Genomic DNA, 17,869 nt, shown 5'->3' with positions numbered 1-17,869 from the left:
TCCAGCAGATAAAACAGATGTTTGAGGTCTATAACGTCGCAGTGGCTGTAGCCCATAAGGGATTGAGGTTGTTTTCTCATGCCCCACTTAGGTTTTTGAGCCCCTTCCCATCGCTCCATCCCTTTCCTTACAATCTCCTTGGGTATTTGCAGAGGATGGGGTCTAAACTGGGAGAGTGGGGATGCCTTGAATGCTCAGCCTCCTGCAGACCTGGAAAGGTAGGTGACCACCTGCATTCCTAAGCCACATAAGCACATGAAAATGGTATTGCAGGTTCTGAGTGATGTTCACAATGCTCTTCTCCCACTGATCTGGTAAATGAGGTGATTGGCAAGATCTGACCTTTTCTTACACATGAAATGGGAAGGAGTTGTTGGTATGTCCTTGTTCAGCACATCCCACTTCTGCTCCCTTTGGGGATCTCATCAGATACAAGAAGGGGACCACAGGCATGACAATTTGAATACTCCAAGGAAATTCTTACGTCTCTGGAAAGGATATTGCTGCTCTCTGATCTTTCAGGGGTTCACTACAAGCTGGTGCCATCCTGCCAATGATACTTCAAAGTGGAAGTAAATAAATGTGTCAGCGAGGATCTGATAACAATGCAGTCCCAGTGCTGGTGCACAGCAGCTCATCCCCACGCTCCCAAGGCACTTATTTTCCAGCTCATCTGGCCTGGTCTTTGCTTGTACAACTGCTCTCACACCAGTGCCAGTGCTGCCACCATGGACACACAGCTCCTTTGACTTGTGGTTTTGAATTTAAGGACAGGAATTTAATAAGACACTAAAACAAATCAGGGGGAGGAAGTGTATGGCATGTAATTTTCCTCCCCAAATCACCTAAATCCATCCTTTATGCCCCTTTGGTTCCTCCCCAAAACTATCTTACTTGAAGTCCTGTGCAATCCCAAAATCCTCTTCCCCTACACACCATAGGATGTCTGCCCTCCCTTGACAGAAATCCTCCTCCACATCTCCAGGGGTCTCATGCCAGGACCACGGGGCTGACGGCTCTGCTGGGACAGCCCTGGACAAAATACTTGTTCCTTGGAAGCCCTGAATTTGGGTTCCCACCTGTCACTATGCCCCTGTGCTCCTCTGGGTTTTCAACAGGCTGATGGTCACAGAGATGGGGCTGGGAATAGCCCCAGAGGGCGCATTTTGTCTCTCTTTTATCACATATCCCAAAACCACAGTAACCAGAGACACAGAGCAGCAACCACGTGAGACAGAGGTAAAAACACAAGCCATGATAAATGTTAAGCAAACAAGATCAGATCAGGAGCTGATAACCACGGGATCACACAATTTGCTCAGAGGTAACACCGAAACAAACAACACAACAGGGGCTTCCCAAAGTCAAAAGCGTGGCCGGTATCTGAACCGAACATCGTGAACGGGCTGCATGGTCCCGAATCCCCAGCGGCTGATGTCTATCCCTGGGATCTCCTCCTCCTCATTGACCAGCTCCAGGTCATAGTGGCTCAGCATCAAAAACACAAAGAGTTTCATTTCAGCGCTGGCGAAGAACCGCCCGGGACAGATGGATACTCCTGCCCCCCAGGGCATGTTGACGTATTTCAGCTTCTTCCCGTTTTTGTAGAAATCCCTCTTGGTGCCATCTGGGTTCACGAAACGGTCGTACTTAAATTTGTGAGGCTCGTGGTGAATTTCTGGGTTCATCTGCACGGCGAGGTGAGGGAACAGAGCCACCCTGTCTCCCTTGCGGAGGGTGTACTCTGTCCCACTGCTTGTCTTGAGGCTGATGTCCTCCAGGACAGCTCTGACCAGCAGCGGGGCTGCCACCAGCCTAAGGGTCTCCTCCAGAGCACTGTCCAGAAGAGGAGCCTGGTTCAACATGTCCCTAGTGATGGTAACTGGACGGCTCCCTGCCTTCACTTGCTGCCCATTCTCCCTCAAGACTTTGTCTACCTCACCTCTCACAGCCTTCAGAGCTTCTGGATGCTTCAGCAGGTACAGGAGGAGCCAGAAGGCCGTTGGGCCCGTGTTGCCTTGGGATGCCCAGAGGAGCATAAACATGAAACGATCCCGCATGTACTCGGGGACACCGTTTTCTGCCAGAAGTTGGTCTTGATCACTGATCCACCCACTGATATTGTCCTTCTGCCTGGCCTTCTTCACAGACAGCACGCTCCAAAAGAGCCTCTTCAGCTGTTCGGCTTCTCTTTTGTCCTTGTGAGGCAACAGAGAGAAGGCCAGGCGAGGGAAGAGGCGGTCGTACTTCCGAAACTCCTGGAACAGCTGGTTGGAGTGGACACGATCTCGCTCCTCAGCTTTCTCCTTGTCTCCTGCCCCCTGGTGTGGCTCAGAGCCGTACAGAGCCAGGTACCCGGCTCTGAAGACGATGTTGTAGCAGTAGTGGAAGAGGTTCTCCTCCCGCCACACTCGCTTCTCCTCTCCTGGGCTCAGGTTGAAAAGCATCAGCTTCTGGAGGTTCTCCATGGTGGTTTGAGTCAGGACACTGAGCCCCTCTCCCGTCAGGTGCTTCACGCTCGATTCACGGGCTACGTTGTGGCTGGATTCGTTGGGCTTGTAGCCAAAAACCTGCAGGACCAGCTGAGTTGCAGCAGCCCTAAAGTCCAGTTTAGACCGTGATTCCTTCACAATGCTGCCAAAGCAGAAGGGGTCCATCACGAAGGTGAAGTAATAGCCACCCATCAGCACCGTGAAAACATCTCCGTGTTTCCTCCACATCCTTTTTAGAAACTCGGAACTGTCCTTCCTGAAATCCAGCAGGTAGCCCAGCCAGGGAATGGTGCCTTTGTCCAGGGGCGGCTCATCTGGTCTCCGTCTCCGAAATACCCCCAGGACATAGAGGCCACCAAGCAGCAACGACACCAAGGCACAGAGGAGAACCACCCACAGCTCCATGAGAGCTCTGTGCCCGTCTGGGAGCTGGGACTAGGGACAGGTTGGGGCAGGAATGTGCTTTCTATTCCCATCCAGCAGCTGATATGCAGAGGCACAGCTGACAACCTCTGTCCCCATTGGCAGCAGGTGTTTGCCTGCCCCCGCAGAGCACTCCAGTCTGAACTTGGATTTCTGAGGTGGGAGGGATTTGTAATCCTGTTGGAGTACCCATGCTGTGTAAGGGGGATGGGTTTTGGCCTGGGCTCTGCAGCAGTTTAAGCAAATTTCCTTTTCTAGGGACATGGAGCCCAGTTTTTTGGGAAAAAAAAAAAAAGGTTCAGAGGATTCCACTCCATGATTTCTGCCTTTAAGGCCAGGCTATGGAGAAGCACTGCAGGCTGAAAAAAATGAAACAAAGGGATGTTGGAAATGCTACTGGAAATGAGCTCAGGGAGGGGGTTACAGCCGAGCCAATTTGGTCTCCACAGACAAGAGAAGGAAAGGTCTCTAACATTTTGATGTTCTCCAAGGCATAGTGCCCTAGAAGTTTTTTCCCAGTGCTACCACCTTGATCTGCACACACAGTCACCACAACCTCTGCCCCAGTCACTGGTGCCTGGACCTTGCAGCGCCCTCACATTGGACAGAGAGTGACATTATCCCCTCTCTATTTCCCTCACCTTTGCCCTTCCCCTGAGAATCCCCTCGTAAGTTTTCCGCTGTCCCAAGAGTTCTCCTCTCTCTGGGATCGTAATCTTCATCTTCTTTCCTGCTTCCCAGCTGCTGTCCCTTTCCACGTTCCCTCCAGTGACCTGACCCGTGGAGTGAAGGTCACATCACAGCATCAGCTAAATGCATAATCTGGCTTTGTTTCTTTAAGGAAAGCTCCCAGCCTCACCATTTTGGAAACACACTGTAGCAATGTTGGGAAGAAAAATAACAGCAGTGAAAACAAATCCATCTTTCCAGATCAACTCCAAGCCCTTCTCAGTCCTGTAACCTTGTCTAGCAATAAAACCATGGTGATGAGTGTTTTCTTTTAAATAATTCTTTTTTTTTTTTTTCTGTACAGTTCTAGGCAAGTCTAATGCTTAATAGATTTTCAGGCTGGAAAGGGACCATTTAAGGTTCAGGAGCATCTGGGGTGAACAATATGTTTAAATAAAAGTCAGCAAACTCATAATCTTGAGCTTTAAAGCTACACTGGGTAATAAGGATTGGCCAACAGCTCCCTGTGCTCTTTTGTTCAGCCCATGATCTCACTCTGTGGTGTTGTGAAGCCAATATTTATGTTACAGTATCCATGGATCTTTTTTATCTTGTCAAAGGGGCTCTGTGGAAGTCAAATTCCTCCGTCACTGTTCCGCTGAGCCCACTTGTTTTCTCCTTCTCACTGGCTGTTACTGGTTTCAACTTTGTTCTGATCAAACTGGTCTCAAATCAGTCTATGATTGAACTCATCTCTAACCAAGGATGTATCTCTTGGGGAGAGTTTCCTGCTCAGCAGGATGGCACAGCTCATCCTAACAGAGGAAACTGTCCCTGGGCAGACAACTCAGCTTAAAGGTGCCCAACTCCTCCTGTTATTTCTCCTGGTAGACAAAGGGATGATCCTAATTGAACCATCTGGCTCTTGCCATCTACCTGGCAGATGGTAAGAGCCAGGAGAAGCAAAGCCACCCCCTGGCTGGGTTTCTGGCCTAGTGGATGAGTGTGGCAAATCTGTTCCTGGGTTTCTGGACTGATGGATGAGTGTGTAAAAGCTATTCCATAGCCCACACCATGAACTGGAGGACTAATGGGATTGCTCTCCTCCATCCGACCCTTTGGAATCTATAGAAGAGAACGTCTGCATGTTTCACAGAATCACAGAACATGCTGAGTTGGAAGGGACCCACAAGGATCACCCAGTCCAACTCTCAGCCCTGCACAGGCCCATCCCCAGGAGTCACACCCTGTGCCCCAGAGGATCATCCAAACCCTCCTGGAGCTCTGTCAGCCTTGGTGCTGTGCCCACTGCCTGTTCAGTGCCCAACCACCCTCAGAGGCAAAGATCTTTTCCTGACATCCAACCTGATCCTGCCCTGACAGAGCTCCAGGCCATTCCCTGGGGTCCAGTCCCTGGTCCCCACAGAGCAGAACTCAGGGCCTGTCCCTCCTCTGCCCCTTCCCAGGAAGTTGGAACGGCAGTGAGGTCTCTCCTCAGTCTCCTCTTCTCCAGCTGAACACATTAAGTGCCCTCAGTGTTCTGACACAGCTTCAAATCAAGGCCCTTCCCCATCCTCGTGGCCTCCTTTGGACACTCTCCAATGGCTCAATATCTTCCTTATATTGCAGTGCCCCAAACTGCCCCAATATTGCAGGTGAGGCCGCCCCAGGGCAGAGCAGAGTGGAACAATCCCCTCCCTGATGCCCCCCAGGACAGGGTTGGCCCTCCTGGCTGCCAGGGCACTGCTGACTCATGGCCAACTGGCCACCCACCAGGACCCCCAGGTCCCTTTCTCAGCACTGCTTTCCAGCCTCTCATTCTCAGTCTGTCCATACATCCAGGGTTGCCCCATCTCAGGGGCAGGATCCAGCACTTCCCCTTGTTGAACTTCCCATGGCTGATGATTGTCCAGCCCTCTGATTTTTTGAGGTCTCTCTGCAGGGCCTCCCTGCCTTCCAGGGAGTCAACAGCTCCTCCCAGTTTTGTATCAACAGAAACAAATCCCACAAGTACTTTCCCAATCCCAACACAGAAAATCCTCATCTCGAGGGTGGTTCTTGGATGAACTGTCTGATTATGAAGCGTTGTGGGCTCACACCAACTCCATCCCATGGCCAGGACCAAATGCAGCACAGAGGGCACACACACAGTGTAAATAATGTAAATATTTATGATACAGTTGTGACACTCAACATTTCTATCTCAGCCACGTATCTGCTGCAAGACGGGCTTGTCTCTGAGGGCTGGATGTGAAAGAAACCACTTCTCCTGAAAATGGCCTGAGGGATCTTGCACAAGTAGGACCTGAATCGTTTCTTCACAAAAGCATAGAGCAAGGGGTTGAGACAGCAGTGGACAAAGGACAAGCTCTCTGTGACCTGCATGGCATAGTCCAGCTTCCTGCTGCTTTCACAGCTCCTGATCACACCGACATCCTGCAGGGAGTGGAGGATGAGGACAATGTTGTAGGGAGACCACAGGACAAAGAAGACACCCACCAGAGTGAAGACCAAGCAGAGAGCTCTCCTGGAGCCAGGCAGCTGTGATGTGCTGAGGACACAGGCGATGCGGGAGTAGCAGAACACCATGAAGAGGAAGGGCAAAAGGAAGCCCAGGATGTTTTGAGTGACCCGAAAGACAACTTTCCAAAGTAAGTGGTCCTGGCCATAATCCTGGGTGCACATGGTGGTTTTATTGTGGATTTGCCTTGTGCTGGTGAAGAGGCCATGAGGAATAGAGAGAAGTATGGAAAGGATCCACACCACCAACAAGCCAAGGATGGACTTCCTCCATGACGTGGAGCTGTGAGCAGAACAAGCATAAACTATCTGCAGATACATGTCCAGACTCATGCAGCTCACAAAAAAGATGCCACTGTAGAAGTTCAGAGTGTACATGGCATTTAAGACCGGGCACAAAACATCCCAGGTGACCCCCTGAGAAACGTAGAGAGCCCAGAAAGGAAGGTTCAGCAGCAGGAAGAAGTCTGAAACCACCAGGTTCAGCAGATACACCTCAGTCATCTTCTTCCTCTTCCTGATGTACATAATGAGGACGATGAACAGGAGGGCATTCCCGGCCATCCCCAGCAGGAAGACCACGGTGTAAAACGAAGGCAGGAACACTTTGCTGAAGGAGAGCACCTCCTCCTTGGTGCAGAGCCCATACTGCCCGTAATCCTCCTCGTCCAGGTACTCGTACGGGTACTCACTGGAGTTGGCACCATCCAGCCAGGGGGCTGTGATCGTTGTTGTCACCGCTGAGGTTGTGTTTGACAAGTGGCTGCCTAAAAGCAAAAGGCAAGGGAAGGGGATCAAAGTGTTTGAATCCACACAGGAAGCAAAGACCACATCATGGAGGGTTGTCCTTTAGTTCATAGAATCGTAGGATGGTTTGGATTGGAAGGGACCTTAAAGATCATCTCGTTCCCACCCCCTGCCATGGGCAGAGACACCTTCCACTAGCCCAGGTGGCTCCAAGCCCCATCCAACCTGGCCTTGGACACTTCCAGGGATGGGGCAGCCACAGCCTTTCTGGGCAACCTGTTCCAGTCCCTCACAGCAAAGAATTTCCTCCTAATATGCAATCTAAACCTACCCTCTTTTAGTTTGAATCCATTCCCCTTCGTCCTGTCACTCTGTGCTCCTGTGAAAAGTCTCTCTTGGTCTTTCTTGTAAGCTCTCTTCAAGTAGAGAGAGTTCATAGGCTTAAATTTTTGCAACTTTTTGTTAAGTATTTTGTGTCCTACACTCCTTGGCCTTTGTTTAATTGTAGGGACAACTGTCTGCACAGAAATTAAAAAAAAAATTTTGCTTTCCTTACTTGGAAATATAAAACTTGAAAGTCAATGATCACAGACTCCTCTGACATAACCCACTACTTCCTCCTGACAAGCTTTCGAGGAAGTTTCTGCTCTCAGTTATGGGAAATCCATCACTCTACCTCACTGTGAGCTGCTTATGTTCACCTGGGTCACTACTGAGGAAGGGGCATCTCAGTTCTTGGTGAAGCAGAACCTGCCACCAGCACCTTTGTGTCGGTGTGGCTGTTCTCAGAGGGGAAATTCTGAACATCTCCCTGCTCCTGGTGGGACACTGACCAGTCTCTGTGTCAGCCCTAGGACACCAAGACATGGATTCCTGTAAAAAGTATTAGTAAGTGGAAAATACAGAATCAGAGATTCAGAGAATTCCAGAATAGTTTGGGTTGGAAGGGACCTTAAAGACCATCTCATTCCAACCCCCTGGGCAGGGACACCTTCCATTAGAAGAGGTTGCTCAAAGACTCATCCAAGGTAAGAACAGGTAGGCACCAGAATCAAGTCCTGAATCAAGGTTAGAGATCTAGCTGGAAGAATGTTGTTGCAATCGATTCTGCACGAGCCAAGGCATGACCTGCACTCGGCCACTCCCCAGGACTGGCCTCAGTGTTTAGACAGCTGCAGCCCAGATGTCAGGAAACGATTAGTGATTTGCAGCTTCCTACTTTTGGATTCTGATTTTCAGAATGAAAAATCCACCACGCCAACAAGAACATTACGAGGGTTTCAAAAGAAGAGCCCATCTGCCACGGTGGGAATGGGATCTGCCTGAGCCACCCCCTGTCAGTACCATGAAGGGTAATGTGGAGTTTAAAAATCAAGGCTAATCTCCAAACTCTGAGAGTTTGGCACGGGGGAAAAGTGGTGTAAATACCCTTCCACCTCTAAACCACACATTTTTTCAGCCACGGCCAAAGCTGCCTGTCTTTTCCTTGGGGTTCATTTTCCAGCAATCCCAAACAGGCCTGGCTGTGCAGCTCCATGCCTGCAGTTTCTCCTCGAGGACCTGTTTGTCCCATTTCCCAAGAGACCTGGAGTCACTGAGTAATGAGAAAATGAAGCTGTTGGTCCCTGGTTGTCCTCCCAGGGAGGACATATCCCATGGTGGCTCTGCAACTCCTAGGGATGGCTCCCTCCCCACAAACACCCTGGAAAAGCGGAGCCCCTCCACCCCACATGGATTAAGGAAAGCTCCCAAAGCTCGGAGTGGGGTGCTGAGGATGCCTGTGGATGTGCAGCTGTGAGGGGTGAAGCTCTGGACGTACCTGCTGTGGTCCCGTGCCTAAAATTGCTTAAATACCCATTCCAGGCAATTCCAGGCAGCTGAAAATAAAATAAAAAGTGATTTGAGCTGTGTTGAAATGTTTTCTTGCTGTCTTGCAGCTCTTTGGCAAGTGCTGCAGGGCACTTCAGATAGAGCAGTGATGGAGAGCAGGGATCTGCCACGGCAGAGTGTTTGGCTGGGATTTGTTTGGGAATTAGCTTTTTAAAATTTCTTTCCTGTATCATATTTTGGAAGAAACTCACCCCCAGCCATATATAGCTGTGACTCTACCACATTTCTCACTGAGAGGAAACCAAAGCTGCCCATCGTGCTGATCAAAGTAACACCCAACAGGAGTCCAAAATACCCAAAATACCCTTCCCCTCACACCCTCTGTGCCCACATCAGGACAAGCCATTCCAAAATTTTACATTTCTGGGTCTCTTCCAGCCTTTTTTCCCTCTGCCACATCTTTCTCCCTCCTTATCAGCCTGGCACTGACATCCACACCCCCATCCTGTAGCTCAGAGCAGAGAACTGGTGAACACAATGTGGACTTAGCTCAGAAACTAATCCCGATCCCAAACTGGTCACCTTTCAAAAAGAAAGGAGAACCTCCCCAGGTTTCCTGCACAGCTTTGTCTACAAGCAAGAAGCAGAAAATGCACTTACAGGAGTTTCTTCCCCTGTTTCCATCCTGCTGAATGCTCGAATCAGGCTTTTAGGAACCTCTTTCACTTGTGCCAGAGCAAGTGGGCAGGAAATGTATCCTCCCTGGTTTTGTTTTTGCCTTTCCTGGTGTTGGTCAAGGATGACAGCAGTGGATAAACGGTCTCCACCCTGCCTGAGCACGTGTTGAGACCTTGTTGTAGAAATCTGCATGTTTTCCAGGAAATCTGATTGACTCATGTGCTCTTTGGATGCAGCAGGATCCTCAACCCCTGCAAGAGTAGAAATGGCCTCTGTCAAAGGTGTTTGTTGGAGAAGGTTTCGACAGAAAAGTTTTTTGACAGAAAAGTTTTTTGACTGAAAAGTTTCTGACAGAAGTTTCTGACACCTTGACAGAAGACATCTCAGTCAAAGTGGTTTATTGGAGAAGTTTCAGAATGTCACTGTTGGTGAGTGGTCACCTTCCTGCTTGTTTCCTCATCTCACCACCAAGCAGGGCCATGGGAACACCCTGACCGTGCCAAGGCTTTCCCTGTGCCAATCCTGGTGTGTTTTATACTCCCCAAACCACCCTGGTAAAAGTAGGAGGGTGGAGCAGCAGTGATGACCACAGCTTTGCATCCAACCTGCCCCTTGTTAAGTGGATTGACAGAGAGAAATACATTATTTTTACCCATTTTTATGTTTGCCACCATCAGCTGCTGCAGTTAAATATACCATATAATAATATATATATATTTATATAACAAATACATATGTGCAAAATAGACATCAGCAGGGAGCAAGAACCACTCACAGAGCCCAGACACTGGACATACACAGAGAGATGCTGCAAGCGACAGAGGTTTCATTAGCCTGGCAATGAAAATGAAATAAGTTTTTGTTTTTAATTGAGTTTCTGCCCTGAAGCAGGGAGTCAAATGTGCCTCTGAGAGTCACTGGAGAAAGTGGCCTTTGCTGTAATTTATTACAAGATTTTAACTCAATTTGAGGGCTGATAATTGCATAGATTTTTTTTTTTGTTTCCTTGGACTGCAGAGCCCTAATGGCTTTGGTAATTAAAGTAACAAGATTAGGGGTAATGGGAAGCATATTTAGAGAGATGCAGATGGAACAAATGGTTGTCTGAGCCACTTTCTCTCACGCTGCCCAAAATGCCTCCTGTGAGTGGAGGGGTGACCCTGACTCTGCTTCCCCCTACTTGGAGATGGAGAGGCACAAACACCACACTGCAAAACTGGGCTTATGGAGAAAAGGACTTTCCTTGCTGTTTTGCCCTGATGAGCTGCCCTCAGGTTTAGGGGAGGATTTTAGGCATCTCCAGGATCCCAGTGGATTTTTCCTTCTGCTCCAGAGAATGGTTTGCTTTGAGACAGGAGCAGCTTCTGGATTAACTCTGGGCTTCCAGATCCACTGTCTGGCACACAGCAGGTGTAAGGCAAGCTCTGCTTGAAAGCTGAAATTTGGGAAAACATGAGACAATCAGGAGGGAAAGGCAGAGAAGCTGTGGCTGCCCCATCCCTGGAAATGTCCAAGGCCAGGTTGGACAGGGCTTGGAGCAACCTGGGATAGTGGAAGGTGTCCCTGCCCATGGCAGGGGGTTGGAATGAGATGATCTAACTCAAAATATAACCTGGGATTCTCAGATTCTGTGAAAATTGAGCTCTGACTTTGCCCTTTGCTGAAGAGCTTCCACCTGATGTCACAGAATCTCAGAATGGTTTGGGTTAGAAGTGATCTTAAACCCCACCCAGTCCCACCCTGGGACTGGCAGGGACACCTTCCACTAGCCCAGGTTGCTCCAAGCCCCGTCCAACCTGGCCTTGGACACTTCCAGGGATGGGGCAGCCCCAGCTCCTCTGGGAAACCTGTGCCAGGGCTTCCCACCCCTCACAGCCAAGAATTCCCTCCCAATATCCCATCTAACCCTGCTCTCTGGCAGTTTGAAGCCATTCCCCCTTGTCCTGTCCCCCCAGGCGCTTGTACTGACTCGATGTCACAGTGAGGGTTTTATAACACCGACAAAGTTTCTGGTGTGCCAAGTTGACAAGTTGCAAAGACGCCACTGGCTGTTTTCCCCCCCTGTTTAGGACGGGCTAAGCCCCGTTCCGGGCTGACCCGACCGGCCCGTCCATCCCCGGCCGTACCCGCCCCTCACCCCCGCACCCCCTCGGGGCCGTGAGGGGCCGCCCCGGGCCCCTCAGCGCCCCCTGCCGGCAGCCCCGCCCCCCCGCGACGGCGCCGCACTGCGGAGCGCCCCGCGTGACGTCACGGACGGCCCCGCCCCCCCCGACGTATAAGGCAGCGGTGGCGGCGGCCGCGACACTGATTGGCCGGCGGCGGGCGCGCGGCCGCGCGGAGCGCTGGGAGTTGTGGTCCCGGAGGGGGGCGGGGCCAGGCCGGCCTATAAGAGGCGGGGGGCGGGGCCTGGCGCGGCAGACGCGGCCGGTGCCGGGGAGCGCGGGCACCGCGGGGAGCACAGGGCCGGGGGGGAACGGGGACAGCTGTGGGACTTCTGAGGTACATCCAGGGGCAGGGGCACGGAGGAGGATGAGGGGGCTTGGGGCTGGAGCAGGGAAGGGTCCTCGCGTGGGGTCCGGGAACCTGCGGCTGCCGTGGGGAACGGTCCCTGTGTGGGGCTGGACGGGGGCCTGGGGCTGGACTGGAACAGGGTCCCCGTGTGGGGAGCTGGAGCTGGAGTAGGGCAGAGGCCCGGAGTGGGCTAAAGGTGCCTGGGGCTGGAGTGGGGTATCCTGTACCCGTGCGGAGCGTGGGGATCTGGGGCTGGAGTGGGACAGGGTCTCCGTGGGGGTGGCAGGGCCTGGGGCTGGAGCGGTGTACCCTGTACCCGTGTGGGGACCTGGGGCTGGAGTGGGACAGGGTCTCCATGTGGGGCTGGAGAGGGGGAAGGCAGCCTGGTGGTGCCCAAGGCCGCTGCCTTGCCGGGAGGGATGCTGGGCCCTGTCACCTTCCCACCCATGTGCCTCCCTCCGTGGGTGACACCTCTCGCAGAGGGATCCTGTCACCTTCCCACCCGTGTTCCTCCCGCCGTGGGTGACACCTGTCACACAGACCTCACTGTTGGGTGTTGGCAAGGTCAGGGCAGTCAGGGTGTGTGTTTCACGCAGTTTCCTCTGCCCCGGGCCCACCCCAGTGTGAGCTGAAGGTCGTGGAAACCTCTCGGGGTGGATGAATTGATTCATTTTCAATACCCTTTTCTTGTGTAAATCCCACCCCTGGCTGTCTCCCCCTCTCCTCAGTGACCGAGTGCTCCTGTTTCCTTCTCCAAATGAGTCAGGCTAAAATTATAACTCTCATTTAACAAACCAGGGTGGTTGTAGCAGGCACAGAGAGATCAAATCCTTTGGCCTGGCAGAGGAAATGGTCTGAGCCTTTAGTTTGAGAACCAGTCAGTCTGCTCACATGGGTGTGCAGGAAATGCTGCGTAACCAGGGAGTGCAGCCACCTTTGAAACGTCTTTTTTGCCGATGGTTACTGGCCCCTGCTTAAATGAAATTCCTGGTAGTTTGTTGTGAGAGCTTGGAGTCCTTCCATGCGCCCCTGAGCTGTGTTTTGCTGTGGAGTGTGTTGGTGGTCAAAACTGGAACAGTAACAGTGGAGACTTTTCTAGCAGAGGCCTCTGTGGTGTCGCTGGGCAGAAATCATCGATCACTGAATGGTGTTTATGCTGACCACTGAGGAGGGAACAGGTCTGGGTGTAATCCATGTAATTCCCAGCACAAAAAGCTGGGCATTTTTGAAGGATGATCTCACTGGTTTGGTGATGATGGTTCTGTGAGTGGAGCCTTTCTCAGGGCTGTCGCTGCTTTTTATTTTCCTGGGAGGCAGGTGAGAAATCACCTGTGCATGATTTCTCCTCCTGATGTGTCCCCCCCATGAGTCTGCACCTATGGAGGGCTCCAAGACTTGCTCCAGCTCCTCAGGGGTGGCTGTCGTACATCCCTGTGTTCTCCAGGAATCTGGAATTACGCTGAGGTGGAATAGGCAGCTGAGGAGCTGCCGGGCAGGGCTGACCTTGTGCAGTGGCTCTCGCTTCCCTGTGCTTGCTGTTCTTGGCAGGGAGTGAGAGGGGAGATGTGAACTTTGCTGAGGTCAGAGCTGCCATAAAGGAACAGCCTGTGAAAGCCAAGTGGTGTGGCATGGAATTCCTAAAAGGAAAGGCGGGCAGTGGCCCAAGCTTTCTGTGGCTTCTCGCTGCCTGTGAGTGTGGGGGGGCCACAGGAATCTGTAAAGGTGTGAAAACGAGTGGCAGAAATCTGTTGCTTCCCTATTTTTTTTTGTTCTGTCCCGTTCTTGCCTCTCCTGTTAAGTAACAGTCCTGCTTCCCAAGGCTTCACTTGAATTAAATCACCTGTCCATAGCTCCTGTGCTTGTATCTCACTACCTGGATAGCTGTGACTGAAGGAATATGCAAGGGATTTTCTTTCCCCAAAGATTCTCTTAATTTGGGGCTTCTAAAACCTGAAGGGAGGCTCTTTGTCTTCACAGCCACCATGTCACCCAGGCAGGAATCTGTTTATCCTGAGTATGAGACTGACAGCAGCCAGACCTCGAAGCTGATAAGGAAGTTTAAGGAGACTCCTTTTGTGCCCATTGGTGAGTTTAAAGATGGGGGAAATGTGTTTGCACAGACTGGGGAAATGTGTTTGCACAGACCTTTCTCTTCACAGGCAGTCGATGAGGTGTCAACACCATCACTGTTCACCTTCCTCCTGTGAGCAGGAAATTACTGAGAAATTACTTCCGTATTTAGGCTTGGTGATAGCAGTAATCCTTCTGCCTGGAGTGGTATTTGTCCTGCAATAAAGAGGGAAATTAATGAGGTCTGTCACCTTAAATAGAAAACTCAGGGCTTAAAAGAAAAAACCCCAAACCAACAAACCCTGAAATGTTTAGGTGAGCTTAGAAAATGTGGTTCAGTGATGGTGTCTGGTAAGGAATGTCGTGCAGGGTTCTGGGAATTATGTGATCACTACAAAGTGACTTCAGAGCTAACAAAATACAAACTAGAAGGATTTAAATTACAGCCAGTTTGCTAAACATTTCAGCCCTCTGCTGCTACCCATTAGTTTAAAATGCATTCTTTTAGTAGTTTTTATGTTACCCCAGCTTGAAGAGCTTGTAGAGTTCTCAGCCTCTCTGCTGAGAGCCCCTGAAGCTGCTGAGGAGAGCAGGGATGGGTCCTGTTCATCCTGAGAGCTTTCCTCTGACACCAGGCACGTTTTGATTTCCAGCCTCCTTAAATGGAGAGCAGTTGGGTCACTTGGGGTGAACTGTTCCAAGTGTTTGCCAGCAGATATCCGTCACTGGTTCCTGAGGTCACAGGACTTTGTCTCCACCTTGCTCAGGCGTACTGTGAACTCCATGAGTTCAGGTTCCCCGAAACAGATTGGCAGAACTCACCTTTGGTCTGTGTCAGAGCTGGGTTGGAGGCCCTAAAACTCTTAATTGGTGTTCAATAAAGGTACCACGTGAATTAAGGGCTTATGGCTTCCTAGTGGAACTGGTAATACTCCAGGCTCAGGGAGACAAACTGCTTGTGCTCCTGTGAGTAAAATATATACAGCACTTAAAACTCAGCAGCCACCTTTGAACTGTGTAAATAATCATCCTAAAAATGAAATGAAATGGATGGAATTGGAGAAGTTTGTGCATTCTGTGAGAGCATCGGGGTGCAGTGGTTGGAGCTGGCAAAGCCGGCGCCGTTTGCTCTCTTGAAGGACTGTCAGTGAACTCTGTCCCTGGGAAAGGGCCCTTGCTGAGCCTCTCTCCTCAGAGCTCGGGGACAGCAGCATGTGACTTGTCCTGTCCCGGTGGCACCTGGCCAAATGTGACAACACCCAAAATAGCAGCCTCAGCAGGCGGGCGGGTACATCAGGGAGCATCCCACACTGAGGGTCCAGCAGCAGAGTGGGATTGCTGGGTGCGAGCTTCCATCCAGGAAAGGGGGTGCAAGGAGCCCCAGCTCTGTCTGAAAAATATCCAAGGAATTCTGACACTTTGACCTGCTCTTTTGACATTTTAATGCTGGTGGAAATCTCTTGCTCTTCCCTGCACTGACTTTTGCATTGAATGAGGTAGCACTGGAGTGGAAACAGGAGGTGGGCCAGGACTTGCCACTACACACACAAAACCAGAGGGAAACATGCTTATTTTAGGATGAGAGGCTCAAGTTGTCCCAGGGGAGGTTTAGATTGGATGTTAGAAAAAATTTCTTCACAAAAAGGGTTGTCAGGCACTGGCACAGGGTGCCCAGGGCAGTGGTGGAGGGATTTAAAAGCCATTTAAAAGCCGTGTGGATGTGGCACTTGGGGACTTGGTTTAGTGGTGGCCTTGTGCTGGGAAACAGTTGGACTCGATGACGTTAAAATGGTCTCTTCCAACCTAAAGGATTCTATGATTCCCAGGATATTTTGTTTAGGTGGGTCCCCTCACTGCTCCGGATGCCCTGGATCTCCCCTCAGCAGGATGCTCTCCTTGCCTTGCAGGGATGGCTGGATTTGCTGCCGTGGTTGGATACGGGCTGTACAGGCTGAAGCACAGAGGTGACATGAAAATGTCACTTCACCTGATCCACATGCGAGTGGCAGCCCAGGGCTTCGTCGTGGGAGCCATAACGTGTGGTACGTATGGAATGGGAGCTGGCCTGGGAAGTGGCAAACCACGGAGAGCCTCTTGGATAACACAGTGTGTGTGACATATCCTCGGGGTGGGAGTATCCAGAACATTTATTTCAGGATGTTTGTGCTCGTTCCTGGTGTTTGCTCAGCCCTTCTGGAGTTATCTGATGTTTAAGTACAAGTATTGAATGTTAAACTGCACTGACCTTGAGAGTAGGAGTTTTGAATACTTCTGGATGTGGCAAGTGAAGTTCTGCAAATGTGGGAATGAGAGGCAAAGAAAAAAAACCACTTATCTGGCATTAATATTTTCCCCTGTTGCTGTTTCTGAATTTAATGCATTAGAAAATCAGCTTGTGTAGCTTCTGAAATTAGAGGCAAAGAAAAAAACCACTTACCTGGCATGAGTATTTTCCTCTCTTGCTGTTTCTGAATTTAATGCATTGGAAACTCAGCTTGCATGGCCTGTGATATTATATATATATTACATACCTACTATGTGTATCTATATTTCTCTATATATATGTATATATTTTCAGGACTGGAATTGTGTCCCTGAACGTCCTGAGTGATTTGTACATCCCAGGTCTCATCTAAGCCTTGCAGCTGTGTACGTGTGTATATTGTGTATCCCATCAGACACTGCTTCTCCTGCTGTATTCCCAGGAGGTACAACAGGAAGGCTTGACTTTGGCTGCAAAGCAAACCAGAGTTGGGGTGGGATCAGCATTTTGATACACAGTATATTTTCACAGCCAGGTTCTCTGTACATGAAGAGCTTTGTAGCCACCACTGCTATTAGAAAAATGCAGCAGAAGAGGAAGGGAAACTATTTCTCCTGCTGAGAATACCTCTTTCTGTCCAGATTTTTAACCCCGTTGTTTCCTGTTTCACCCAGCTCTCCAACTGTGCTTTTGTTCCTCTCTTGTAGGTGTGCTGTATTCCATGTTCCGGGAATATGTGGTGAAGCCCAAGGAATAATGGAGAGTTTGTCTGAAGGCTCTGTCCTGGTGGTGGCCTGTGCACTGCAGCTCCAAACCTCATACCAAGGGTTTCTTGAGCAAAAAGAAAATTATACATGGCATTAGAGAATTGTTCTACTTGTGTATGGTACACTGTGCTGAAGCTGGAGGCTTAAATGATTGTGCACTGGGGGAGTGGGTATTGGGGTCTGCTTCTCTCTGATTGACACCACCACATCCCAGTTTTTAGGGGATATAGTGGAGTACAATCCCTTTATCTTACCCTTCAACTCAATCCTAAAATTGGTGACTTCTTTGGCTGTTGTTGCCCAAAACCACAAAGTCTGAATTGGCTTCTGTCAGAGAGTGTCAGGAGTGCCCTGCTGTCATTTTTTATCCTCTGCCTCCAACTTTGTAATTTAGAAGCTTCCAGTAGCACTAAATGACTTCTAAAATATTGAGAGAGATATATAAACACCTATTTTTTTTATTTAAGGCATGAGATAAGTACTTGGTATGTCGCAGCTATTTAAATGTTATATTTATTCATTGTTAATGAAGACACGGGCTCCCTATTTTTGCTATATCAGACCCTGGGATTACTATATTTTGTAACTTTATTTACAGTGTTCTTCTGCATAACATCTAAATGTAACATTTAAAATACATATTGTGAAAACTAAGCCTTGATTTGGTGTCCTAATGCTTTTAAAGTGTTCGACCCAGCTCTGGTTTCTGCAGTGTTGTTGCCCATAGAAAATTTAAAACATTTAAATCTGAAGAGCCCCCCTCACCACCTTTGAGGTGTTAAAACCCTTCCCTGCAAGTTATTTTACACTCAAACCCCTTGTGCCTCCAACAGCAGTCACAAAAATAAAAGCCAATTTGTAAAAAAAACCTCATTTTCTCCTGTTAGCTTACATTCCAC

At 49.9% G+C, this 17,869-nt stretch overlaps 3 protein-coding genes and 1 long non-coding RNA gene across 5 annotated transcripts; 1 reads left to right on the top strand and 3 right to left on the bottom strand.

The window, feature by feature from the left end:
• Positions 1-1,233: 1,233 nt before the first annotated feature.
• LOC135404969 (5-beta-cholestane-3-alpha,7-alpha-diol 12-alpha-hydroxylase) lies at positions 1,234-2,902 on the bottom strand. The gene has a single exon (XM_064639696.1). It carries the CDS (start codon positions 2,895-2,897, stop codon positions 1,365-1,367), a length of 1,533 nt encoding a protein of 510 aa, XP_064495766.1. The 5' UTR covers positions 2,898-2,902; the 3' UTR covers positions 1,234-1,364.
• A 2,843-nt stretch (positions 2,903-5,745) lies between these two features.
• On the bottom strand, positions 5,746-11,504 carry ACKR2 (atypical chemokine receptor 2). Of its 2 annotated transcripts, none has more exons than XM_064639707.1 (4): positions 11,329-11,504; positions 9,342-9,610; positions 8,671-8,728; positions 5,746-6,871 (listed from the first exon to the last, which is right to left on the bottom strand). In XM_064639707.1, the coding sequence occupies exons 2-4, from the start codon at positions 9,576-9,578 to the stop codon at positions 5,754-5,756; spliced, it is 1,413 nt and encodes a 470-aa protein (XP_064495777.1). In that variant the 5' UTR covers positions 9,579-9,610; positions 11,329-11,504; the 3' UTR covers positions 5,746-5,753. The 2 variants fall into 2 exon arrangements, with proteins under 2 accessions (XP_064495777.1, XP_064495782.1); XM_064639712.1 differs by lacking the exon at positions 11,329-11,504 and adding an exon at positions 7,183-7,369 and having other exon boundaries at positions 9,342-9,383.
• A 255-nt stretch (positions 11,505-11,759) lies between these two features.
• Positions 11,760-17,624, top strand: HIGD1A (HIG1 hypoxia inducible domain family member 1A). The gene is made up of 4 exons (XM_064639667.1): positions 11,760-11,858; positions 13,848-13,955; positions 15,848-15,982; positions 16,911-17,624. The coding sequence occupies exons 2-4, from the start codon at positions 13,853-13,855 to the stop codon at positions 16,958-16,960; spliced, it is 288 nt and encodes a 95-aa protein (XP_064495737.1). The 5' UTR covers positions 11,760-11,858; positions 13,848-13,852; the 3' UTR covers positions 16,961-17,624.
• Positions 12,639-15,848, bottom strand: LOC135404944 (uncharacterized). Its single transcript, XR_010425725.1, has 2 exons — positions 14,464-15,848; positions 12,639-14,156 (listed from the first exon to the last, which is right to left on the bottom strand). It is a non-coding gene; the product is annotated as an uncharacterized LOC135404944 (long non-coding RNA).
• Positions 17,625-17,869: the final 245 nt, after the last annotated feature.

Source organism: Pseudopipra pipra, chromosome 1 (assembly GCF_036250125.1).
Source record: "Pseudopipra pipra isolate bDixPip1 chromosome 1, bDixPip1.hap1, whole genome shotgun sequence".
NCBI classification, from domain to species: Eukaryota; Metazoa; Chordata; class Aves; order Passeriformes; family Pipridae; genus Pseudopipra; species Pseudopipra pipra.
Note: the sequence above shows the minus strand (reverse complement) of the source record. Positions and strands in the feature narration are given on the sequence as shown.